At 48.3% G+C, this 24,743-nt stretch overlaps 7 protein-coding genes across 7 annotated transcripts; 4 read left to right on the plus strand and 3 right to left on the minus strand.

Annotated features, from left to right (window-relative positions):
- Nucleotides 1-1,856: 1,856 nt before the first annotated feature.
- F5891DRAFT_1008982 (uncharacterized protein) lies at nucleotides 1,857-6,058 on the minus strand. Its single transcript, XM_041360565.1, has 18 exons — nucleotides 5,889-6,058; nucleotides 5,803-5,827; nucleotides 5,616-5,744; nucleotides 5,472-5,564; nucleotides 5,278-5,421; nucleotides 4,986-5,231; nucleotides 4,747-4,934; nucleotides 4,106-4,697; nucleotides 3,957-4,055; nucleotides 3,666-3,908; nucleotides 3,064-3,615; nucleotides 2,950-3,012; nucleotides 2,809-2,902; nucleotides 2,714-2,756; nucleotides 2,437-2,660; nucleotides 2,241-2,382; nucleotides 2,130-2,192; nucleotides 1,857-2,072 (listed from the first exon to the last, which is right to left on the minus strand). The coding sequence occupies exons 1-18, from the start codon at nucleotides 6,027-6,029 to the stop codon at nucleotides 1,971-1,973; spliced, it is 3,183 nt and encodes a 1,060-aa protein (XP_041230938.1). The 5' UTR covers nucleotides 6,030-6,058; the 3' UTR covers nucleotides 1,857-1,970.
- A 211-nt stretch (nucleotides 6,059-6,269) lies between these two features.
- Nucleotides 6,270-7,428, plus strand: F5891DRAFT_1183308 (uncharacterized protein; the record flags this gene model as incomplete). Its single annotated transcript, XM_041366264.1, has 4 exons — nucleotides 6,270-6,281; nucleotides 6,345-6,575; nucleotides 6,679-7,003; nucleotides 7,226-7,428. 4 exons carry the CDS (start codon nucleotides 6,270-6,272, stop codon nucleotides 7,426-7,428), a joined length of 771 nt encoding a protein of 256 aa, XP_041230939.1.
- A 771-nt stretch (nucleotides 7,429-8,199) lies between these two features.
- F5891DRAFT_1008997 (P-loop containing nucleoside triphosphate hydrolase protein) lies at nucleotides 8,200-11,153 on the minus strand (the record flags this gene model as incomplete). The annotated part of the gene is made up of 9 exons (XM_041360566.1): nucleotides 8,200-8,347; nucleotides 8,397-8,551; nucleotides 8,605-8,697; nucleotides 8,743-9,023; nucleotides 9,079-9,701; nucleotides 9,738-9,782; nucleotides 9,969-10,536; nucleotides 10,558-10,709; nucleotides 10,832-11,153. Coding segments are annotated over 8 exons (2,065 nt in total), but the record flags the coding sequence as incomplete, so codon positions are not given.
- Nucleotides 11,154-14,756: 3,603 nt separating this feature from the next.
- F5891DRAFT_1183310 (uncharacterized protein) lies at nucleotides 14,757-16,595 on the minus strand (the record flags this gene model as incomplete). Its single annotated transcript, XM_041366265.1, has 8 exons — nucleotides 14,757-15,092; nucleotides 15,147-15,631; nucleotides 15,690-15,792; nucleotides 15,876-15,929; nucleotides 15,984-16,309; nucleotides 16,376-16,402; nucleotides 16,454-16,487; nucleotides 16,539-16,595. 8 exons carry the CDS (start codon nucleotides 16,593-16,595, stop codon nucleotides 14,757-14,759), a joined length of 1,422 nt encoding a protein of 473 aa, XP_041230941.1.
- Nucleotides 16,596-16,886: 291 nt separating this feature from the next.
- Nucleotides 16,887-19,148, plus strand: F5891DRAFT_687431 (DNA-directed RNA polymerase N-terminal-domain-containing protein). Its single transcript, XM_041372795.1, has 4 exons — nucleotides 16,887-17,750; nucleotides 17,800-18,485; nucleotides 18,533-18,974; nucleotides 19,025-19,148. The coding sequence occupies exons 1-4, from the start codon at nucleotides 17,350-17,352 to the stop codon at nucleotides 19,035-19,037; spliced, it is 1,542 nt and encodes a 513-aa protein (XP_041230942.1). The 5' UTR covers nucleotides 16,887-17,349; the 3' UTR covers nucleotides 19,038-19,148.
- An 863-nt stretch (nucleotides 19,149-20,011) lies between these two features.
- F5891DRAFT_1183312 (uncharacterized protein) lies at nucleotides 20,012-21,626 on the plus strand (the record flags this gene model as incomplete). Its single annotated transcript, XM_041366266.1, has 5 exons — nucleotides 20,012-20,050; nucleotides 20,106-20,328; nucleotides 20,389-20,681; nucleotides 20,738-20,944; nucleotides 21,006-21,626. The coding sequence occupies 5 exons, from the start codon at nucleotides 20,012-20,014 to the stop codon at nucleotides 21,624-21,626; spliced, it is 1,383 nt and encodes a 460-aa protein (XP_041230943.1).
- Nucleotides 21,627-23,231: 1,605 nt separating this feature from the next.
- On the plus strand, nucleotides 23,232-24,738 carry F5891DRAFT_943549 (uncharacterized protein; the record flags this gene model as incomplete). Its single annotated transcript, XM_041374488.1, has 8 exons — nucleotides 23,232-23,332; nucleotides 23,391-23,519; nucleotides 23,576-23,684; nucleotides 23,737-23,927; nucleotides 23,980-24,112; nucleotides 24,152-24,295; nucleotides 24,410-24,564; nucleotides 24,618-24,738. 8 exons carry the CDS (start codon nucleotides 23,232-23,234, stop codon nucleotides 24,736-24,738), a joined length of 1,083 nt encoding a protein of 360 aa, XP_041230944.1.
- Between the last annotated feature and the right edge of the window lie 5 nt (nucleotides 24,739-24,743).

Consider the following 24,743-nt stretch of genomic DNA (forward strand, 5'->3'; position numbering starts at 1 on the left):
AGTCTATATAATTAAGAACAGCCTCTCACCTGTTCGACATGACGTCCGCACCCCTGTTTGAAGAGACACGTCAGTTAGATTTCAGCCTATCATTGAAAGAGAGGGTATGTGTAAATAGGCAAAGTTCGCGGGTCGGGCCAGCGTTCTCTTAATCCCATGATACTTCCGCCCTCAGCGTCCGCGGAAGTACCGTAAACCCTCTCTCTGTCAGCCAATCACCATGCACATCGGTACATCGTGCGTGCATGCGCTGCCGCCTCCAACCGGGATACAATGGATTACACAACATCGTCAAGGAGACAATTACTTACATTCCAGGTAGTTTTTCCGCATTTGTCACATTTGACTGCATAACACATATCGACGAGGGCGGATGCTTCTTCGTGACCCATTGTTATACTGAAGAGGTAAGTTAAGGTAATAAAGTCACTGCTAGACGTGTGATAGACAAGTGACATTGGCGTGAGTTACATCATGATGTCGGTCAATCCCTTCTTACCTTTGATTTGACAGCAGAAGATACCACACGCGGTGCGGCGAAGCAGTGGCAGAAGTGTGAGAGTGATTCGCGGGAGCGTCTTGCGACTCTTATCGGTCTTCATCTTTATACTTGTTGAAGCTGAGCTCGGATCCTGACATATTTGGCCATCTGGGCCAAATCTACGCTCACATGAGCAAAGATAGGCAAAGATACCTGTCTGAGCACAGTTCAGCCATTAGGCGTGCTCCCCATGCCAAATTGACATCCTCCTTCACTAAACTGCAATGATCTAGTAAACTCAAGGGAAAACAACATAACGCGGGACGTAAAATTAAACGCGTCGCTTTCGCGGGGGTTTGTTATTGACACTGGCAGCTCTTGATTTCCGCATTACTGCAGATTACTGCCCAGTGTTAGGTGCCCCATATAGGTCAATATATTAATCCCACTCAGGGTCGTACTTATCGGCTGGGCCTGGAACCGCAGATATGAACTGCACACGAATCATCTAAGCGATCGCTTTGCTCGTACGTACCCGCCTGCTAGCAGCAGCATTGTACTAGTGTTATTAAGTAACAATACACAGCCGGATCTTTTGCGCTGGTGTGTCTTAGCACGCGCTTATAACTAACTTAGTTACCGTCCGAGTCAGGTTGGTCAACTTGCTAGCACTCCATTCTCTTATCAATCAGCTCGGAATTCCGATCACCACTCTGGTATTGCCAGGGTCGTAGTAGGACTTCCTGGACCCTAGCCAAATCGATCAGAAGGGGGGCTGTACCGGGGACACAAGGAACGACGTCTGGAGCGGTCATAATAGGTCCTAGTTCGCTACCATTCAGCAACTAGTATGAACGTTTTCCGCCGCCGATTAGTACACCCAAGTGTGAGGTGCTCAATCTCAGCGGCATATGCATCCGTTCCCAGTGCTTGACGGCGTTCGTTTAAAATACACACGCCGTGGTTTGAAGGTTTCAATTGCGCTATGGACCTGACTGCATGCAGCTGGCCCAGGTAGGCAAGAGTGGTTTTTCCGTGATATGTCCGGATCAATCGTGATCGATGTCCTCAGGAGCACAAGGCCTGGATAGCGCTATTTATGTGCACGGGGGATAATGAGCTATTGTTACAAAAAAAAAGAATCGAGATACGTACTGATCTCCCGACCACAGGACCATCTAGTGTGAATCGTGACTCACCGTCATACAGTTCGCTCAAGGAACGTCGGCAACAATGGCCTAGTTGCGTCTACAGGTCAAAAAATTTAATTCCTCCTCGAGGAACCACCTACATGGAGCTTGGGTGGACTAGTCAAAATCATTTATGAACACGGATACCAAGGCAGGTGACACACCAAACACGTCACACAAGCCTCTTTGTCCTGGGACGCTGAAAAAATGTATTGTTATTGTAGTATTCATACAATACGATATGAGTAGAGATATCTTATTATATCGTCTTTCACGAACGTGCATACAAGAAAGGACGTTTACCGTCTTTCCTTTACGAAGAAATGCAGCATGAGGAAGCTCGTAGTCGTAAATACCACGAAGAAGATACCAAGCAGGGATATATTCGGCCACCAAAATGACTACCGGATCAGAACATCAGCACACAATTTGCGACAGTGTAAGCATCTGCCACCCACCTGAGCTCTAAGACCAAATATCGAAAGAATGGTGGCCGCGGGAACGTCCAATTCAACACCATACTGAAGCGAACACGTTAGACGACAAAAAAAAATGGTCACCGACATTACCTTAATCTCCTTCAATTGTAGATATCTCAGTTCATTCACGGCAAGCGCCTCGAAAGCAGCGTGGAAGAATGAGACGGTATGCAACCACTGCAAAGCGGGTGTGACAGTGTCCCTGTTGATCAGGAGGCCTGTGAAGAGGAGGCTGTGGTGATTATCAATCAACACTGCCGGCATTTAGATATGTAGGATGGCTCACTTGAAAAGCATGACCAAGGTGCCAACTAAGCTCGCCACGCTGGTACTGGCAAATGCTATCGACAATAGAAGGATCACGCTTGCTGTTGTCAAATTGAATAGGACGAGCGTCAATATAAATTTCCAAAAAGCCGGAACTGTGGGCACGAGACCAACTAGGCCGTAAACAATGCCACCAAAGACAATTGGAGGCACCAAGCGGAGTGGCAGGATATCAAACAAAACCTGACCAAGGGCCAAATTAGAAAACAAATATAGTATGATTAAATTTATGTTACCTTTGAAGAGAAGTAAGTGAAGGTCGAATAGTAGCCGTTTGCTCTGATATAAATAGAATGAGTGCGGGAAACATGTTTTGTAAGAATCTCCCTACCTTTCACGCATGAAAAGGACTCGCTCGTTCGCGAATAATCCAAGGCTAGATAAGCACGAGAAGCCGAAGAGCGACAATGTGAAGAAGAAAATGCCTGAATTCTATCAGTCAAATAGAATAAACTATCACAATACTGCTCACCAAGCCGGTTCTGGAAGCCTCCAATGTCATTGCTGACGTTATGGAAAAAGAGGCCACAGATCACTGAGAAAAGGCATATGAATATATGAAATCACAAGAAAAGGCGAGGCTCACAAGCCAGCACGACGGAGGATAGATAGTGAGCTGCTAGTAATGCCGGATCACGGTAGAGGTTCTTGAACGCCCGACCACTCAAAATCTTAAACTGAGTTCCCCAACTGGCTCTTCTCCGACCCCGCAGTAAAGAGTTTTCAACCACAACGTCTCGCAGTTCACCATCCGCATGTGATGCATCAGCTCCACGCTGTGCAGTAGCAACCTCCTCTGTCTCGGCCTTGATCGACTGTGCAACTTCACTCGTAGAGTACGCCTCGATAAGTTGCGCAAGTTTGGGAGCAAGCGTGCTGTTACCAGATGGTGAGCTTCGGACAGCTTCCAGAAGCTGCGAGGTCTTGCGTTTGATTGAGGATGTGAAAGAGATGCCACGGGTTCGGAGCTCAGTTTCTTCCTCCACCGCAGTGGAAGAGCGACCTTGTGATCGTACAGACGACGCACCAAAGGCACGCTCCTCATCTAAAAGGTTGTCACCAGATGTCGATGATACCGCATCATTAGAAGGGGAATCCGGGCTTCGTGGTTCAAGTCCAGCATGCACTGTTAGGTCGACTATGACAAAGGTCAGTCGCGCAGTGACGTAGAATCAAAACACTACTCACTGAGATAATCCGCGATATTAAAGCCTGGTGGACATGGCTGGTCGATGCTAGCGAAGTATTCTTGGCATTTGGCGAATTCTCCAGCATACACCATTTTCCCATGAGCGAGGAGGACAAGATGATCAAACAAGGCGACAATGTTACTGCGAGGCTGGTGAATGGTGAAGATAACGGTCCGATTGTAATCGCGTGCAAGGGTCACCAGGCTCTCGACAACATTGAAGGCATTATAAGAGTCCAATCCTGTACAATGTCAGCGTGTTATTGGCATTCGTCAAAGCACAATCTGACCACTTGTAGGCTCATCTAAAAACAATATCGAAGGGCTAGTGACCAATTCACAGGCTATCGAGACGCGTCTTTTTTCCCCTCCAGATATTGACCGGCGTCCTACGCAACAATTAGTATGCGCCCATAACCCAAGCAGACATCAAGCGTACCAGAGTCACCGATTCTCGAGTCCTTGATACCCAGGATACCAAGTTCGTTCATCGTCTCAAGTGTCCTGTACTTCTTCGCCTCTAAGCTCATCTCTCGCGGGAGTCGCAATAGCGCAGAATACAGCACGGTCTCATACACCGTCAATGTGCTCATTAATGTATCCTCCTGATCCACAAAACCCACCACCTTTTTGAACTCCGCATCCGCGACCTCTCGCCCATTGACGAGTGTCGTGCCGCTGACTTGGCCCATCTTGCGCTTGCGAGCGAGGATATCAAGGAAGGTAGATTTACCCGCGCCGGATGCACCCATGATTGCCATGACTTGACCCGGCTTGATGGCCCCAGAAATCTTGTCGAGGATTATGCGGTTGCCAAGAGAGTAAGATATATTCGAAAAATGGAGGGATGCAGGGACATGGTCTGTCATGAGCTTCGAAGCTTCGTTTTCCGGCAGCCTGATTTTTCCGAAGTCACCACCGTTGCGCGATCGACCGACGTACCAAAGAATTGCAACAGTCAGGACAACAATCAAACCTGCACCGGCAGAGCTCAGGGCAATCCATTTGGTGTTGTCGGGTTTTGGTATGGGCTATGAGATTGTGAGGACACGAACGCGTCAATTCAATCACTCTACGTACATGGAATCCTGGAACTTGAGAGTAATGCAAGCATTCTCCACTTGCACACTGGAGGGTGATGTATGCATCGCCGAAGATATCGTTGATTAGATTATTCATAGCGGGCTCCTCAAACCTACATCCAGCAGAAGTCTTACAGCTGAAAGTCGCTGGTCCACGAATTTCTTCTGTCAGGAAGTCGCTAATATCTATGGCGGAATATCATAAAAAGTTCAAAGTGAGTTATGGCGCAACCTTACCAACACTTCCGTCCTCTCCACAAAGGAACTTGTCAGGAATGCATTTGCATCTGATATGTTCACATGCATAGATTGTAGTGTTCGTGTCGTATCCCGGTTGGGCCTCAGAAGAGCACGTGTCCAGCGCACAATAAAAGGATTCTTCTTGTGCGGTCCAGAACTGAAAGCTGCATGTCGCAGTGGAGTTATCGCAACTGAATGTGACTTGCGGGGGGCGGTCGGGGAGCATGTCCAAGATCTTGCGGTCTACCAAGATTAGTATAAGGCATGTCGATGGATTCCGAGGGCGTACTAGTAATGTCACACATTTGGTGATTGCTAAAAACAGTCTCGCCGCCAGTGTAACAAGTCATGTTTGCGACATTTTCATCTACCATATCGGTATGGATGCCGCCAGCTAATGGGAAACCAACGCAGGCATCGTTGGTCTTGCAAACTGACGGGAGTTGATTAGGTCGAATGGCAATGACATAGAATGGTTCGTACCATTGCAATTTATACCTCCCCAGCCATCCTTGCATTGACATGGATCATTTTCTCGGAGTGGCCTCTCTACGCCATCTGCTAGGGAACCGCACTCTAGAAAGGAATATATGTAAGCATCCAAACGGCGCTGAGCTGGTGACTTACGGGGAAGCAAACAATCTATCCCACCCCAGCCTGGAGGACATTTACATTGTCCATCGTATTCGTCGCAGTGACCAAATTGTCCGCAGGTGAACGCTGGAAGAAGACAATTGAAACAAGGTGGACACTTGTCTAGGTTAGAGAGCACGAAGTGGTCAACGAGCGATCCAAATAGATGCAAAAGACATACTTATTGAGGGAGAAGACGCGAGCGACTAAGAAAGAAGTGATATCTGAGCACCTCAAGACACGACGTTATGAATGACTGGTACGTACGGATATCTCGTAGTGGGACATTCCGCTTGTTGGCCACGACGAGTTGTCTATCCGTCCAGAGACCAAAGGTATCAACACGAAGCCAAGTACAGATATTGGAAATCGTTTATGCATGATCGTTCGCGTTAATGTTGTCCGCATCCTACTCTCCTTGCAGTAGGTAGCAGCGGTGCACGCAGTGCTGTTGCCAGCCAACACACTGCGGAACACCTACTACGCGAAACTCTTTCCATTTCTGGCGAGTCCCAGCCTAGAAGGGGCTTTCGTCTTTGGTCCGACTGTCGGGGAGACTAGCCTTGCTCCAGCCGCATCTATGTAATGTACAGGTCGTGGTGCTTGTGATCAATAACGAGACAACGCCTGTTATCATCTCTTCAAATGATGACGGATGTCGTTTACTTCCATTATCCATATGATCATTCCTTGCTCATCCAGACTTTTCAGATTATCATATAGGTAGCAAGTGCGGTGAAGAGTCAGAAGACCTCAAGTCACTGTATCCCCACATTCCGTGTCTCCGCAACAGAAAGCTCTTATATTCCCAAAAAGCGGAGCAACTTCAAAGTCGGCTCTCGCAGCATCCCTAGCCCCAATACCGGGCAGCTCCTGGTCAAGATCAACTCTACCCTGAACCTGGTTGGCTACAAGATACAGCACACGGAAAGGGACGGGGACGTGGAACTGAGTGTGTGGCAAAGGAGGGCCAACACGAAGTGGAGGTGAATTTGTTTTATACCCTCATAGTGATGACAACGGGAACTTGTGGTTTTTGATACACTAATCTGATCAGCCCCGTGCACTCATTTCCCTCCTCCAACAGGCTATCCAGACGCATGCAGGGCGCACGAGGGAAGCCGCTGTAGGTCGTGGAATCGACAGGCACTTATTAGGCCTGAAGTTGATGCTAGAAGAACTCCCTGTAGATGCGACTACATCCACTTCCTCCTCGGACTCTCCCTCGAAATCAGGCCCCACTGACCCCCCGCAAAAGCGTACGCACCCTCTCTTCGCCGACTCTCAGGAGTGGAAACTCAGTACTAGTGGCTTGAGCACCGATGACCAATTCAGAGGCACTGGCTTTGGAGTTGGTTGGGAGGATGGTTATGGAATTAATTGTAAGTTTGATTCGTTGATTTTACAATTGTTTTTCTAGATCGTCGAACCTCAGCGAGTGATTCTTCGTCTGTAATAATTTCTCATCTGCATTTGTTATTGTCGCCGACATCACCATCGGTTGACCAGGTCGACTGAAGGTGTTTCGTTTCCGAATTTAATTGGCAATTCCGCTCACGCTCACCCTTGCCACAAAACCAAGCTCACACTCTGTTCTCTCACAGATCTCATAGCACTCAATCGCATCAAATTCTGTGTCGAGTCCAAATTCTCTTCCCCGCTCACCTCCACGAACAAGTCTAAGCAACATATCGCAGATGCGCTCCGGGATATGTGCGCGATTTGCGAGGCTGGAGAGCTCGAGTTAAAAGACAAAAAGAAGAAATCAGTGGATAGGGCAGACGCGCGAGTACAGGCGCGGTTATAGGCCTGGTGGCGTCGACCAAGGTTTGTGCCTTGACTCGTTGAACACGAGGATCCGACACTGATGGAGAGATCATCGGACACCATACAGATTCAGTAGAAGCTTGCTGGATTAAGATTTCTGCATGCATGAAACGGCCACCAACGACCGTCCTCGCTTGTCGCTGCACAATACCTGCCCAGTTTGTGTTGAGGTCCAAACTCCACCAAAATAGCCTACTCTTGTTTGCACAAAACGAAACTATACCTGCTTATCGCTCACCATGCAATACATCACTCAGATGCAATTGAAATGAGAAACTCATTCTTTATTCCAAGAAAAAGAAAATTATGCCCCTTATAAGGAGTCTCATGACCGCGCGAGCTGTCGTGCAAACCAACTACGTATCATACAACTAACCATCATTACGAAAGTAAACCGTGGTCGAGGTCGTCAACAACTAGCATCTTCGCAGGCCCACCTACAGCGCAATTTTCTCCAAGTCGTCCTTGTCGATCCACGTGTGTTCATAATGTTCTAACAACCCGCCCACGAGTGACTTACACCCTGCCCGCTTCATAAATTTCTGACTCGTGCAGATGATCATGCCTTTCTTGCATCGAGTAAGCATGACATTAGTCCGGCGTCGGTCGGCGAGGAACCCGAGCGCCGTCGATCGCACAAGTGAGATCACAATGTAATCTTCCTCGTTACCTGACACGAACGAACCATATAAATATGATGTTACAAATATATGTTGCGAGAACGAACCTTGAAACGAGTCAACATTGAAACATTTGTCCTCCCAATCAAGCTCATTGAGCTTTAAACACTCCTCGATCAAACTTCGCTGAGCGTCGTAGGGGGTAATGATGCGGAATTGCTTGTTCTTTGCTTGCAGCATGGTAGCGATGTGGAGAATGGTTTGGCACTCTTCAACGTTCTGCGCATGACATTAGCCAACTGCGAGTGACTGAATTCAAGTGGCTTACCTTCCAACTAGTCCTATGTGACTGTTCCTGGCTGGGAATGTTAATAAAATGACAAGCCATCCTCTCGTTCGTGACGGAATGTTGCGGATTTGACTCGAGTAGGCCATCATACACAAATGTAGATATGAACTGTCCAATTCGAGGCGGCATCCTGTCTACAATAAAATGATAAAATTTGGGACACGGGAACATTAGGTAAAGGACTTACATTGGGTATCTAGGAAAATGGCACGGTCCTTGATATGCTTGACCTCGAAGATGCTCTTGAGGTCCTGGATATCATCCTGACCATAGGGTGGCACTGAAGATATCAGAACATGTGATAGTATGCAGAAGAAATACTTACATTGTTTGTCATCACCAATGAAGCAAACCTTTCGGATGGAGGTGTGAGAGGTGAAGAGAGGTATGTAGTCACCGATCTCAATTTGGGATGCTTCGTCGATGACGAGGGTCCTAAGTGGTGCGGCTTTAAAACCTCCATGCATGCGAAGAGCAAAAGACGAAAGCATAGAGAGGGTACAGAGAATAACCGGGCTGTTCCGGAGCTCCTGGCCAAAATTTGGCGCCTTGAAGTCCTCCGATATGATGATATTGGCCCGAATGTTGGCATAGAGGTGCTCGTGCCTAGATTATGTCAGTCTGCCTAAAGGGAGAAAAGTCCGCTAGTGAAGGGACTGACCAGTATTCAAAAAAGTCCTTTGAGACGAGAAGCTTCCAATTGGTCAGGCCAAAGTCAGCAAGTTTCTCGGCAATGTTCTTGACAGCAACATTGGACTGAGCAATGAGCCAGATACCAGAGAGTCCACCGGCAAGGGCAGTCTGAACAAACGAAGCGATGACAGTGGTCTTACCGGTTCCAGGGGGCCCCTGGATGACAGTAAGACGCTTGTCATTTGACTGCTGGAGCATTTGCTCCACAGCTTTCGTCTGAGATGGATTGAGGGGGCGACTGACACGGTTGGCACGGTATCTGACAATATCCGCATCATTCGCCTCCTCCGTCCAGGCAGGGGGCCATTGGAAGTCGTCCCTGGGAGAGGAAAAGAATATGAGCTGAACCCATGGGTTGTCGTGCTCGAGGTTGATGAGACCTTGGAGGATCTCTAGAACCTTTTGAGCACGCTGGCTCTCAGCCTGAGTAGGGTCTTCACGACCGACAATCTTGATCGAGCCGATGCTCTTGCTAGCTAAACTGAGACTGTTGGTGGTAGCAAGTTTGGCGGTGCGACCCTGAGGAATACCAACCTTCCCGTTGACAGTGAAGCCCCGCCCATCGCGCCCGCCAATATCAATGAATGCATGCTGAGGTAATCACTTGTCAAGCAAGGCAGTGTGGACATGCGGACTAGTACATGCCTGATGGTGGTTGTTGCGAATTCTGTTCTTGTATCTGTCAACTTGGGCATGTATGTGGTTGTTCTTATGATCGACAGACGTAGCAAACTGGCGCGTGACCTCGATCGGTTTCTTCTGCTCGAGCTGGAACGAATCCTTCGAGCTCTTCGCGAGAAACTTCAAGGCCTGTGATTACGATCAGCGCCATCGATCGTCCAGAAAGCAATGATCTACCTCGTCAGAGAGCCGGAAGGTGTCTACCGGGGGCACTTGCGCGAGGCGATCTTCCATGCTTGAAAGTTGCGATAGACAGTGCGCGATCCATGCACGTAGTGCTAGTGGAGTAATGCCATTATTAGCGGCAGGGGCCACAGGCAGATGATTGATAGTATCATCGCAGAATATCTTGTTGATGTTTACATCGTGTACACAATGAAGATCACCAACGGCCTGTTTAACAATGGTGAGCGGGACACGTGTTTTTGATACGCTCTGTATATCAATCGCATTTGCGATTCGAAGATCAAGCGTTTGAAATAGAGCCAGAGCGATCGAAGCGACATCGAAAGCGTATAAGAATCCGGTTGTGCGACGAAGGAGGTTCTGTGTCAAAAACTCCCGAGCGGCAGTGTTGCCGCTCTCACTGGCGAGTGTGACAGGGCGTTTATCGCGTGCGTTCCTCTTTTTCTTCTTCAACTCGAACTCGATAATGATAATAGTGGACGTGTCGGCGATTGCAAGCATCGCGAGCTCTCCAGTGGGCGCAAATCCGCCAGCAAGGCCAAGGGCACGTCCCTCGTTCCTTTCTAACAGACTGCGCAACTGATGTTGCTCTTCGATTAAGTTGGATTCAGATATAATATGGGCCGACAGCTGTCCACTGTCGACTTCCATAAGATGTTGATAGAGCAGTCTTGTTGCTGTGGGCATGGTGGATGATGGTGGTGAGTGGCAATGTCTAACGATGAGTGCAACTCTATTTCAAGGTCTGAATGAGGATCCGGGCCCGAAGCCTTACTGTGACTAGGTGGGCGCTTGTTGAGTCCTGACTCCAGCTAGAATTTCCGAGCAGTCCCTGTGGTTCCCAAGGGTTCCCAGCCCTTCAAGTTTAAGCGGCCTTCCGAGTCTTTCCATTGTCTATAGGCATCACAATAATCTCTCCGCAGCCTTTGCCGCTTTGTCCAAAGTGTCATCATGACTCTTACCCGGCCAAGCTCTTTCTGGCTCCAGAACTCCATGGAAGGATCTAAATGTATCTGTGATTATTCTCAGACTCGCCGGTTGGCTAAGTGTTGCTGACCGCGACCGCGACTCGCCGAGTCCAAATTTACTCTGCTAGGCGCTATTTGGGGTCACCATCGATCAGAATGCTGATTGTTACCATTGTCCCCGCAACAAAGGGCGAATGGAAGGAAGATATAGTTAACCTCTGCGGATTAGACCCTACCATTGCTATCCCTGATGTTGTGGAAGCCTAAAATGTCCTCATTCGCTACTCTCGATGCCATTCAACGTATTCTGACACCATCCATGGCGAACAGCTGTATAACATCATTATTGACTTCTTTCTGGTTTTCGTCACATTTTTTAAATGAAATGTAGTAGACTAATGATGCATGCGCATCCTAGCCACGGCGACACCTCATCGCACTGAGTGCCGACTGCCCGAAATCTGTTACTGCTCCACAGATAAATGTTCTGACAGCGAGAGTCCTGTAGTATGAAGCGTCAGCGGGTGGTGTACTACTGCATGAACCCTCTATGGTAGAATCCCACGCAGCAACGCTTAGAAGGTGGACAGAGCAGCCAATGGCTTTAACGACTAGCGCTGCCACTAATCTGGGCACCATTAGACAAGTGTTGGACCAGAGTATAACTGGACGTTCTTCACGTTGCATGCTGATGAGGCAGAGCGCATGGAATCAATAGACTCAAAGCACAAAGGAATTAACCTGCCATAATGAACAAGTGGATACCGTCACTCCATACAAAAGATGGCTAGTAGTAGCGCTCTGGCATTGAGAAATATCCCCATGCAATGTGCCAAAATTCCATTTCGAGAACATAGGCGTCATCCAGCACTGACAGCGCTTCCAGGTTAAAAAACACATGGCGAAAACCTTTGGATACGCGACCAATCCTCGTCTGTAAAGGAAGAATGAGCTGGCCAACCCGAGTCTAAGGAAAGTACAGTCGTGGTCACCCCCGGGCCCGCTGATCTTTGAGGATGTGGGAAATAGACGTAGTAATGCGGAGAGCTTCAGCTCCGCTTTCTTTTGTAACGGAGCCAGGATTTCAAAGCTTGGCGAGAGCGAAGAACACACCATCATACCTAAAAAGAACCTACGGAGGAACCTCGATGATGTCATCGAATCCTCTTGATGCAGTGAGACAGTGCCAGTCCAGCATTGGCTCATCCGGGTCGCGTTGCCAAGTTCTGTCGTCCAAAGATTGCCGGTAAGCAGTTTCCAATATATCGCAATGCGTTAGATAGACGAAGGAAGCCATTTTATTCCTTCTCATCTCATGGATGTAACGTGAGTAATCCCTAGACACGAATCCATGCTGCCAGACTGGCTATCAGCAAGGCTAACATACACAATGAGCAACTTACACTTTGGCGTCAGCAGTTTGGTTTCTTTTACACCAGGATGCTCAACAAACTTTTTTCCGAGATCGTTATACACCTGATGAAATTGGAATTCACCTATGATATGATCATGATCCTGTCTGAAGGGGTGATGAATGCCGAAATGAAAGCAGGGAGAATAGAACTGACCCCCGTTCACGTGTAAACTTGATATCCTCAAGTCTTTCCTTGCGGTCATGCGCAGCTTCTATCTCCCATATGACACACAATTTCGCATGCGTTAGATATCAGCTGAATTACGGCCTCATACAACGATAACAAGATATGCACCTCTTCAATCGCTTGACTTGCCGCTTTAGCTTGCTGAAGGGTGTAAGCTGTCGATCCTTTTTGTTCTTGCCGGAAAGATCGTGTTTGGGCGCCCCAAACTATGATCTCAAGCATAGTAGCACCAGTTTACCTGAAACCCAATTAATCCACAGCAACATATACGAATCAAACTTGGCGCGCCGCACGAGTGCCCATTTTGACATCTGCTGCTGGTATGGCGAACCACTTGCAATCATTTTTATACCTGAATTGTGAATTTCTGACAAAGTCATCGTCCTGAGAGTCCATCTAATGTGAGCATAATAACTGATTGATTGAGAATGGGGGTCTCTAGACGCATACCAGAGAAAATGGCATGTACCTAACCCTAAGCGGCTAGATAACAGACAGACTCCTTTCCGCACCCCTCAAAAGTCGGTTAGCCCAAGTGTATGGAGTGCTATTCACGAAGCACATACATGGCAATGAGGGTGAAACGCCAGATTTGCGTATTGAGGTTTGCTCGAATCAGTTGGGCAATATCAAGGAAGTTTGCAATCGGTCACTTCGACGAGCTTCCCACCAGATGAATGCAGAGGACCTTTGCACGAGTGAACTTCGACAGGCCTTGGTGATGCGTGAGAGATTCAGAAGGTCCATTGGACCCAGGAATAAGCACTATAGCTACTATAGTTCACGTGAGTAACATCGAGGACGGTGCATCAGTGAATTCATGAGTCCTTGAAATTGTAGCCGTCGCAGCTGTAGGATGATGTAATTCTGCTCCTACCGAATATGACTATGTATACCACGAGAAATTTGACTTGATCATACTTAGCCATGGATGGTCACCGACATAGACTCGCTAGATGAGACCTTAACAAAATCATAACAAGCTACCTTCGCAGCCAGCAACGGACGGAAGCTCACTAGCGTTGGTGACGTTGATCATTCTCAGTTCCTATCAAATGTTACCTTGATTCTAATGTTATCCAAGGCTTTCCGCAGGACAATGGCTCTAACCTTTGACAGCAAATATAGTTTGGCCTGGTGGTTCATGGCAGAGTTGCGACATACCACCGGTGCGGCCACCGAGGGATGAAAGCTCACTAGCGTTGATGCTGTTAGTCGTTCTCAGTTCCCACCAAATATTACCTTGATTCTAATGTTATCCAAGACTTTCCGCAGGACAATGGCTTTAACCTTTGACAGCAAATATAGTTTGGCCTGGTGGTTCATGGCAGAGTTGCGACATACCACCGGTGCGGCCACCGAGGGATGAAAGCTCACTAGCGTTGATGCTGTTAGTCGTTCTCAGTTCCCACCAAATATTACCTTGATTCTAATGTTATCCAAGACTTTCCGCAGGACAATGGCTTTAACCTTTGACAGCAAATATAGTTTGGCCTGGTGGTTCATGGCAGAGTTGCGACATACCACCGGTGCGGCCACCGAGGGATGAAAGCTCACTAGCGTTGATGCTGTTAGTCGTTCTCAGTTCCCACCAAATATTACCTTGATTCTAATGTTATCCAAGACTTTCCGCAGGACAATGGCTTTAACCTTTGACAGCAAATATAGTTTGGCCTGGTGGTTCATGGCAGAGTTGCGACATACCACCGGTGCGGCCACCGAGGGATGAAAGCTCACTAGCGTTGATGCTGTTAGTCGTTCTCAGTTCCCATCAAATATTACCTCGATTTAAATGTTATCCGTGACTTTCTGAGGGATAATGGCTTTAGCACCAGTCAAAAAATATAGTTTAGCCTGGCGATTCATGGCAGAGTTGCGACAACCGCCATTGTAGTCAGTAAGGGATGAAAGCTCACTACCATTAATTAATATTGTTAATCTTTCTCAAACTGTAGGTGTCTTGAGGCGCAGCGGGCACCCTGTGCTATGCAGACACCCGAATTAGTAAGTTAACAACTGGAATCAATTCGCCGAACTTGTTCAAATGGTCTTTGGACAGCTCTTCGGACAATGTGTGCTAATATCGAGGCCATATATGTCCTCATCAAACTAAGAGGTCCAGTGAAACCAACTTCAAAGCACGAATCAATCGAGGGGCGCTTCTTCCAATTTTCCTCATTCTTTGAGTGAAACGGATATCATTGATATTACTACTCCATTTGGGCTCGTTGGTTGGCCTCATTGAAATGTGCGTAGATGCGCCCGTTGAACTTCTCCACGAGAAGAGGGATACCCTCCTCGTGGCGATGCGTATGTCCAACAAGGTACTCGACCTCAACGTCATCCGAGTCAAGAACTGGGCCGTCGTTCGATTCGACGTGAAGTATATTCCTAATGGCGCGTTTTGACGGTTCACCATAATTCACCGAGAATGCATTCAAGTCCTCCACGCAGTGGACATTGGGACGTACTACCGCATCCATCCTGTCCAAACCTTGCCAATTCCGCGGGGTGGCCTCGTCAAAAGAAAGGTACCAAAATCGGACCTGTCCGTTCGCGTTTGATGGTTAGAAACAGAGGAACGTTTGTGCGCCACATACCATGTAACCTGACCTCCCACGTGTACCAGAATAGCATGAATTGGAAAAGCATCCGACATCACAAAACGGCGTGTTTGGCTTCTTTTGATTTTTGAATTCCGGGCGTATCAATGCTGTCTGACATAGACCTGAAAGCATTGCGGGATCAAAGCCAAATGATTGGATACCCGCACTACTGGGCGCACTCATCGAATCAAAACCTCCCGATAATTGACCTACGAGATCGGCGACAGATGCGGCGTTGGGCTGAGGTAGATTGGCTTCTCTCCAGAAGAAATTATCGCACTCTGACCCCACCGTCATGGTCTTCACGTCCACATCTATCTCGTCATCACTGATTATCGTCGTGGGCTCGCCAGGACTGTCAGGTATCTGCGCTGACGATATGTATAGTGCACCCAAAGCTGTTTGCTCACGCTCCTCCTGAGTCGTCTTTTCTGTATTATTCTGTCCGCGTTGGGACGCTTCGAGATCGAATTCAAGATCTATAGATTGCGTTTATTAATTGGTAGCGACTCGTGATAACAATGATAATTTGCTCACTTATTGGATCCGTCCAATCGATAACTTCTTCGAATAGGGGAGCATGTAGAGCAGCACCATCTCCCCGATCCAGATCGCGCAAACTGTGAGCAGTATGGACACCCTATGTGAACAAAATACACAAAGGTATTCGTGACATCAATATAAGTACTGTACACCAACATAAAAAACGAGTAGAATGCTGACATCAACAGGGTCATCAACGTACACAGCTCGTTCTATCAGCCGGATCAATTCTAGCTGACCATCAGGAGCCTAAGTCACGGATTTTCTCTTTGTTCTTCCAGAAGTCACCAGGGGCGGCATAATTGAAGCTGGTGGCGGTGTGGCCGTTACTGGAGAGTCCCTACGCCCTTTACCCATTGACTTCAGTGCCTCCTGGAACGGAACGATCGATGACGGTTGCGCAACATTGAGATCAGGCTCCTTCTTGACAGGCGCCAGGGCTTTCTTGAAGCTTGGTAATTTGGCTTTCGGTTTCGGCGCAGAAAAGAATGAGGAATCGGAACGAACATCTTTGATGGCGAGAACGGGTTTCGTCTCTTTCTTCATGGCTGTTGGCTTTGACGCGGAAGTAGTAGGCGCTACAGCGGCCTTCTTGGCAGGTGGTGGCGGTTTTGCTGATGTAGGCAGGAATAGTGTAAACAAGTATGGAAACGTGGTACTTCATATGCTCACCTCAACACGAAAGATGTCGGAAGATCGATCCCAACCTAATGTTTCACCTCAGCACGAGAAGCTCCGACGAACTTGTTACAACGCACCTTGACGTAGCCATATGGCTCCAAGCCTCACGTTCTGCAAATGTTAGTTGGGCTGAAGACAACCGTTGACATAACTTGAAAACACCGAAGACTGCCAGCCAATGACCCGCTTGTGAGTCTCTTGCCATCTGGGGAGAAGCATAGTGATCTCACCGTATAGTGCTTCTCCAGCAAACTAAGGACTTGCTGCTCGAGTCTACCGTGACATCTCTAATGCGAGATCGCACCTGAAATTGAATACAGCGACCAAGGACGGCAGAAGAACAAAGAGAGATGACAGTACACACGTGAGGTGGGACGAAATGAGCCTGAGCGCTGAGCCCGGGCTGTGGGCTGAATCTAGGCCTGGTCTTTGACAAAAAAGGTAAATAATTCACGCACACAGGTGCCTGGACGTTTACAGCATTCTCTCGTTTGAAAACCAAATGTGATTGATGAATTCTAAGATATACTGAAGAAAGTCATGCATTCACCGATGCGGCTACACGTCTGGTCCGTCAGCCAATCGTTGTCCCAGCGCCGGATACCTAGCAGCTATAGTGAAATGACTTGGATATCAAAACGAGAGGTCATCAAACATTTCCTCAATTTCCCCGTCAAACTCAAAGCCGTCAGGATCTTCGTCATCTCCAAGTTCCTCCTCCCCTATTTCATCACATTCGTCTTCGGACTCGGACTCACCAATTCGGTCGTCATCCAAGTCCATCTGTTCGTCATCTTTTGCTCGTCAGTTGTCGTATTCTAGGCAACGTCTTTCTTGTCCTGCTCGTCTTTATTCAACTCCCACAAAGACAGCAAATGCGCCTGCTACCACATTCGCCCAAGTCCCTCTCCCCCATCCAGATTATACTTCCCTGTTAGCTCAGAAGGAAATTCCAGCAAACCACCTTGTAGCTATGAACGGCTTTCTGAAGCGCAGGACCCTGTACACAATCCTGCCAACCCCCCTTCCAGATGACCGTGCTTCAGCTTTGAACAGCTTCTACTTCACTGATTCTCCAACTCAGGACCAGCTTGCTGTCATGGATGCATGTTTGCATAACCTGTATGACGTTCCCCGTGCAAAGCAGATCTTCGAGCAGCTTAGAACCACCAAGTCCCACGAACCCTTGCTCGAGTCTCGCATATACAATTCTTTCTTGGAGGCCTATATCCACATGGCATTTGTCAAGGAGCCCGAAGATAGAACTTTGTGGGTCGAGGATGCGTGTCACCTTTACGACCTCATGGAAAAGGGTACAGATAGAGTCCACCCGACCGCGTCTACATATGCTATAATGTTGTTAGCATGGAGACGGTACGCTTCATTAGTCTCCTTGCCTTATTACTCTAACCACTTTTTCTAGATTTAATCCCGAGTCTGACACGCCCGTCCACCTCTCCGACCTGCCCAACCCGACAACCCTCCTTAGCAACCTCATAGAGCGAGACATTTCACCCACTGCTGTCGTCGCCGATCGCGTTTTGGCATCGTCAGAAGAAGCCTCAGAGATCATAAAACTCCTCTCCAATTCTGCAGTAGATCTCAATCATCCTCGTATATTGGCTGAACTTGGTCAGGCAGAATTCCTTGGGAGTCATGTCCCAGACCCATTGGAGGGCGTCCCGGAGGTCAAGCCTGTCCTACGACTCGCTGTATGTATTGCGTGCTTTCGTTTTCATCTCGCTCACATCTCCTTAGACACCTTCGAAGAAACCTTGGATGAAAACGGGAATGTAATACCTGCGCAGTCTGAGGAAGAAGTTCCCTTCAACCTCGATAACCTCCGCAAACACTTGGCTCAGGTTACCCTTGCACGACGCGTCCTCCCAGAAGACCTCGCTTCCCGACAGAAACTGCTAGAAGAATCAGTTTACGACGTTGCAGTAGAGCGCCTCCGTCACGAAGCCAAACTTTTTGACGAGCTAGGTTTAGGCAACCGCGAACTTCATCATGCAGATTTACAAAAGTGGATGTGGGACTGGCATCAAAAGCTCAAAACGCGTCTCGAGGCAGAAATAAAAGAGATCATCGTTGCGGAGGCAAAAATATGTAAGCATATACGCGCTTGTCAGACATTTGTATTAACCGCCAGCTAGCTACAAGCAATCAAGTCCAACGAATGGGCCCCTTCCTCTCCCTTGTTAAGCCCGAGAAACTTCCCCTTATCACTATCCTTGAGATCATGCGCCTCCAAGGCAGCGGCGGTGTCTCAGATGGGATGAAAACTGCCTGGGCGCTCCTCACCGTCGGGCGCGCTGTCGAGAATGAGTACAAAGCTGAGATGTGCAAGCACAACCATATCGCCATCCCTTCCCATGCACGCCCAGGCGAGTTCACTGGTTATTTCACGGGCCTCGGGTACAAGGACTTGCATGCGCGCCGGATGATGGCTGCAAAGTACATGGAGGACAGCGAGGAGTGGACATCAGAGTGGACGCAGGTACTTAGGGTGCGCGTTGGGAGTATCCTCGTAGATTGTCTGATGGATTCCGCGACGATCGAGCGGACTGCTGTTGATAAGCGCACCAACGAGGAGATGTAAGTTTGCTTGTCTCTTGTATGTTGCATCAGTTGAAAACTCTCTGCAGTAAAGAGAATTAACCAGCGTTTTTTCGAACGCTCGTCAATGGGCATGACTGATAAACATTCCAGAGAGCACCCGCCAAGGTCCTCGGGGAGACGGATGGCCTTCTTTCTACTATCTGGTGGCAAGACCTCGTGCGTGATGTAGTAAGCTCGATTCCGGTATCCTGTTGTCCTCAGATTCTAAGTACAAGAGTGATAGTTCAAATTACTCTCAGAGTCCGAAATCCGTGCACCGTGCAAAGTGGGCGCTGCTTTCACCACGGTCTGTGTCAACCCTTTTGAATATTTATTATGGCTTCGATCGGAGCTCGAGTCTCGTGGCGTCGTGTTCCATCGGCAATACATAAGGAGCTTGGACGAAGTCCAGCCTCTTGTGGGGAAAACCGGGTTGTTGGTCAACGCCACGTCTCTCGGTGAGCACATGATAGCTATGCCAGCTACCGATGGTTATTGACGGTCCGGATCCGAAGGTTCACGGTCTTTGATCGGAGTAGAAGATACAGCAATGTATCCGATCAGAGGACGATCTATTATAGTCGATATTACAGCCTGACTTTTTTAACAAGTCGTATCTCAGCCGCTTTTTCAAGGAACAAGCCTACCCACAGCACCAACATTCCACATAAGCCTCCGCATCCACGGGAGGGTACAAGCACCCTACGTTCGCCTTCCCAGCATCCGCCGCAGGACTTCACCACTTATCTGCTGCAATCCGCTGTTATAGCAAACATTCCATGACGTTTTCAGCGTAACTCGGAGGCACTACTTATGGTTAAATTGTAGTGTGAGTTTCATCATTTTAAACTTCCGACTTCAAATTCATTGGTCCCGAAGCTAAACCTGGCAGGATCCATTTTAGGCCACGGTCGATGGCTCAGATCAGTTCTGTATCGAGTCGTAAGTAGTTAGCCCCGGGAAAGATGCTTACGATCATTATTTGCCCAGCCTTTCTCTCTGAGATTGACGGCATACTAGTCGAGATGATTTGAATGTATGATGACATCCTTCGTCGCGTTTATAAAGCTGCGGTGAGTTCAAATATTTTGTTTTCTCGCTATATCCAGTGACGCTCTCAGGTTGCAGTCTTCTATTAACTCTATGGTCAAATCAATTACTTCCGCTCGTCAGCGTACTCGTGCACAAACCGCAGCTTTCCTCCTTGGAACTCGTCCGGACCTGCCCAGTGTCGGGGCCAGTGAGATCACTCGCATGCGCGCGGTCCGGCACTTTTATGAGCGGATGACTCAAACCCCATCATTAGAAGAACTCACCGTACAACAGCCTTGCCAGGTTCAACTCAACAAAAGTACGTTAAGCGTGTGTATTTCAGGTCTGATGAGATGCTGATCATGTCGTGTTGCATTAGTCGAGTTTAGAATTCCTTTACACACTCTGGATAGAAACCAATCAACTACTTATGTGGACCGCTCTCACTCCGAATCAGATTGCCGCATAGACATACTCGACTCAATTAAGGCCACGATGGATGTCTCAAAGACATATCAACACTTGGGGTGGCGTTTGTCTACCGCCCGCCGCTTAGACCCACCTCATCGACTTTTAACATCACATGATCTTGATAGCGCTTTCAAGGCTGCGAGGACGGAACAGGGATCTGGCAGGAAAACAAAGCAAGTTTTTATCGAAATTCTCAATACTGTACGTGTTTGGATGGTTTCAAGCAGTCTGTGGCACAACGTGACATTAACTTGCAGGCTCGAAAAGAGAAGCAAATACGACAGCAGGCAGGTACATCTCCTGCGGGCGAGTACAAAAAAGAGTTGGCAACAGTCACAAGTAAGTTACGCTGCTCCGACCATCAGCTTGGAGAGGACACATTCTGCTGGGTCGATGCATCTCATCCCGACGCTCCACACTATCCGTTGTGCACACGGGACCTGCAGGAGTGGGCTAAATATTTGGTGCGTGCACGTTTATTTGCCTGCGAGGATACGGCATAATTTATGTTCTTGTGGATTTTAGTATGAAACTGGAGTTCCAGACTTCGTCACTCTACCCAGGACACCCCATTTTAATGAAGTTCGAAAGACACGTAAGGAGCGAACTCCGTTGTCGCTCCAGAGGGTGTCCACTGAAATCATATCACCCGTCATACATAATCATATTCACCTTTCGCCCACCACCGATGAGATGACCTCTGGTAACTCGGGAATGCTTGCGAGAGAACGAGGAGAAGCTCGTATGGCTCTCCAACCGCTCAAGAGGACTTTTGCGCTCTATATGGAGAGCGATGAGGAGTCCGACGACGACGAACCGCCGCAACATATTGAGGACGTCCTTGGGACCGTCCATTCTCATTATCCTGCCATGAATTTTCCCCAATATGTCGAGAAACTGATGGATCACGGCATATTTTATTTGCCTACAGCGGCTCATTTCAGTGTTGGATTCTATGAAGATAAAGTCGGGATGTCGGAGGGCTCCGCATATACCTTCCAGAGCTGTGTTTCCAAATTTCACATGAAGGCCGAACTTGCAAAGGAGAGAAGGAAGGCTAAAGGAAAGAAGAAAGCACGAGCCCATGATGGCGATGAGAATGAAGAAAATACTCCCGTTTCTAATGGTAGTCAAAGTAGCATTTGATCGAACGGTGTGCCTCGCCTCGCGTTTCCATTTGACTTTGTGCTGTTGTTTACTTGGTATTCCAGAATTCGTCTAATGTAGCCTGCTTTGCATTCCGCGACTCCTCGCGCTGTAGTGTTGCCGGAGTCTCGTCTGATTCGTTTTACAAGAACCTTCACATCTCTCCTGTACTAGTAGTCTTGCTATCCTCTACTCTTCCTTCTCCTCAATATTAATTCTCTCACTGTTAATATTTATTCGCGAGTCTCTTGTTCTCGCCTTACTATCACGCATCGACTCTTTCAATGTTAGTTCTCTCATCTTCACCCGAGTCACGCGTTAATACAAAGGTTTGAGCTATTTGGCTCACGCGTTCAACGTTCACCGATTAAAGTTCTAAGTCCAGCCCATCAGAGTTTGAAATTGGCACGGAATAGGTGCGGGACGGATCAGCGGACGCCGTGGGCGGCGAAAATCGACGGTTTTGAGCTAGCTCCAAAAGCTGCTGGACCGGTCAGAGGGGTGCCTGGGTGAGCACAATGTAACATGCCTAAGGGAAAATGCCGACACGCTAACCGAGGGACTGCGAATTTCGCACATTAATAGGACCGTCAATCTTCCGTTTGCACCCACCTTCGGTTTGGGTGGTACCCCGACCTCTCCTCCCGCCAAAAAACCGCGCTGCATGCTGCTATACTGCAGATTGACGGTTCTCGGATTTACCGTCTAGGACTTGGCTGGTACTGCCACCGGCGCTTATGTACGCATTTCGCTATAGGTAAGTGAGTCCCCTGTTCTCGTTCGGCTCCCCATCGCCTCCACCTATCTAGCAGCTGTGCTCGTCAGCCCTTACTGATCTATAATTACATTTCTAGCGTGCTCGTCGTGATGGGCATCAACGACTTATGGGAGGCATGTCCTCCCCATTGTTCACTCGCCGGGTGATGACAACTCACCCCGTTTTTCAGGTCCTCGAACCTGCTGCAGCAACCGTGCCCCAAGCAAAGTTCTGAAGCCCTCACACAGTTCTCCACTCAGCATGAGCGTACATCCTCGCAGTCCTCAGCGGTCGTCAATTTTGCTTGGTATCCTGGGGCATCATCTAACTTGGAACGCTCCAGCTTATTGTTTCGCCGTGTCTGAGTCTGTGCGTGACTGAGCCTCTGAGTCGCACCCGATTATTGATCATTGCCGAAGCTCGTTCGTTAGAGGCATCTCAAACGGCAGGTTCCTGGACTGCCAGAAAAGAAACATGCTTATGGCTGGCCACCAAGGTTATTCCTAGGCCGCTTTCAGATGAGTCATTGATCTAGATGCTAGGCCGCTTTCAGACGAGTAATCGATGTAGACGCTAGGCCACTTTCAGACAAGTAATCGATGTAGACGCTAGGCCACTTTCAGACGAGTCATCGATGTAGATGCTAGGCTGCTTTCGGATCAGTCAATGACGCAGGCCATCATTTAAGACGTTCAGGTTCTCATAGGCTCTTGCCTTCACCCTCCTTCACTTTTTCATATCCTTTCTGCACTTCCCAACTTCCAAAAATCTTTGCTCTTCTCCAAGGCTTATCTGGTATGTCGGAATCTGTGCACGCCTTGGGCAGCCCCCAGTCTCGGCATGTCTCTATGCGTGTCCCGACCTCTCCTAGTGCTAGGGCGAAGCGACAAATTGCCACCCTCATGGAGGAGGTAGAAGTGTTGAAGCAGGACAAGGCGACGAAGAAAAGGTATGCGTGTTTTCAATCTTAGCTTGTAACTGAAGCAGATTCGATGCCTCCTTAATAGAAAGACGACTTTCTATGTTTCCCAGGGACGGGCAATCCGTCGTATGGTTGACCTTTATGCTCCAATAGAGGACCTTATTGCTGAAAATGACCGGCGTTGTGAAGAAAGTGACAAGGATGCCACTCCGGAGTAAGCATCTAACGATGTTCATGCAAATTGATGTACTTGCTTACCGAAGTGAACAGGCAAGACCGACTTCAACGTGGCTACATCGAACTCGCCAAGGCACTGTCGTGGCTTCACGATAAACTGGCAGGTCTCGATCACGAAGAGTCCGACGACATGCTGAAAAAGGTTTTCAAAGAATATTGTCACACATCTCACTCATTCGGTCATTTCAATCTAGCTTAAGCAAGGCGCGGACTCGGCTCGGGGCGACGACACGGGGACTCTGAAAGAACTCGTGGCTTCGTGGGTGAACATCGAATGTTGTCCGACTCCTCTCATCAGGACCGATGACAAGCACCATCGAGGATTCGTGAGCGATGCGTGTGGTAAACTCCTCTGCCCAGCGGAATGGCGCTGGGAGGACCCAGTGTATGTCATGATCCGAGCTGTCACTTGCATGTTGTTAATATTTTGAATCCAGCGTCAAGGCTGGCATTCGTGACCGTACGACAGCATTCATCGTTTCTGAGAATTCATGGCCGTCATTTATGTATGAGAACTATGAAGCTGACACCAAGAACCTGGAGCGCGGGCTTTTCAAGTCGAAGCTGTTAGTTATGGTGAGTGACATGGGTTCTCTAACTGAAACATAGCTCATCACATTGCAGGGGTTAAAGGCAATCTTTACTTCTCCTTCCTCTGCTCATGAAGTGGATGGTGAAGGTGATGGCGCCGACATTATCGAGAACAATCGGCACGCCCGAAAACGATCCGATCAAGCTAAAGTAAAGACATGCGTTGCCTCTATAATAGGTATGAGGAAAGTGACTCCTCGCGCAATAGCATATGCAGCTTGCCAGGTAAGATTCATCTATGTCTCTACTAAGTGTGAAGCTGAATGAAATCCATAGATTCGATTTGCACTTTCGAACCTCACGTCCTGGCGCACAGTAGATGGAGATTTCGATTACCATATTTTCTGGAACAATGTAGTGGACTTCTTCGAGGATGCCCCAGGTCCAGCTGCGCGAGCCAGAGTGAACAAACTTCTTGAGTGGTGGACACGGTAAGTCATCCATGTCAACGACTCGGCCTGATAGCTAGTAACTCCCTATGCAGAAAAGTTTTTGGACGAAACCATCGGCAGGACCTGACGGCGGACATTGTATCCCACATGTCTGTCAGTACGCTAGCTACTCAGAGACAGCAGATGGAGGACGCCGAATTAGACTCTGACTAGTTATT

The sequence above is a fragment of the Suillus fuscotomentosus genome (genome assembly GCF_016647785.1).
Source record: "Suillus fuscotomentosus strain FC203 chromosome Unknown F5891scaffold_7, whole genome shotgun sequence".
In the NCBI taxonomy this organism is placed as follows: domain Eukaryota; kingdom Fungi; phylum Basidiomycota; class Agaricomycetes; order Boletales; family Suillaceae; genus Suillus; species Suillus fuscotomentosus.

Bases quoted from the DNA above. Each gene is read 5' to 3' on its own strand.
- F5891DRAFT_1008982 (XM_041360565.1), bottom strand. From the start codon at position 6,029: ATGCGGACAACATTAACGCGAACGATCATGCATAAACGATTTCCAATA. The intron at 5,745-5,802 runs GTATGTCTTTTG...TCTCTAACCTAG, and splicing joins CGCGTCTTCTCCCTCAATAA to ACAAGTGTCCACCTTGTTTC. The intron at 4,698-4,746 runs GTACGTAGAGTG...ACAATCTCATAG, and splicing joins CTCAAGTTCCAGGATTCCAT to CCCATACCAAAACCCGACAA.
- F5891DRAFT_687431 (XM_041372795.1), top strand. From the start codon at position 17,350: ATGAACGGCTTTCTGAAGCGCAGGACCCTGTACACAATCCTGCCAACC. The intron at 17,751-17,799 runs GTACGCTTCATT...CACTTTTTCTAG, and splicing joins ATGTTGTTAGCATGGAGACG to ATTTAATCCCGAGTCTGACA. The intron at 18,486-18,532 runs GTAAGCATATAC...ACCGCCAGCTAG, and splicing joins CGTTGCGGAGGCAAAAATAT to CTACAAGCAATCAAGTCCAA.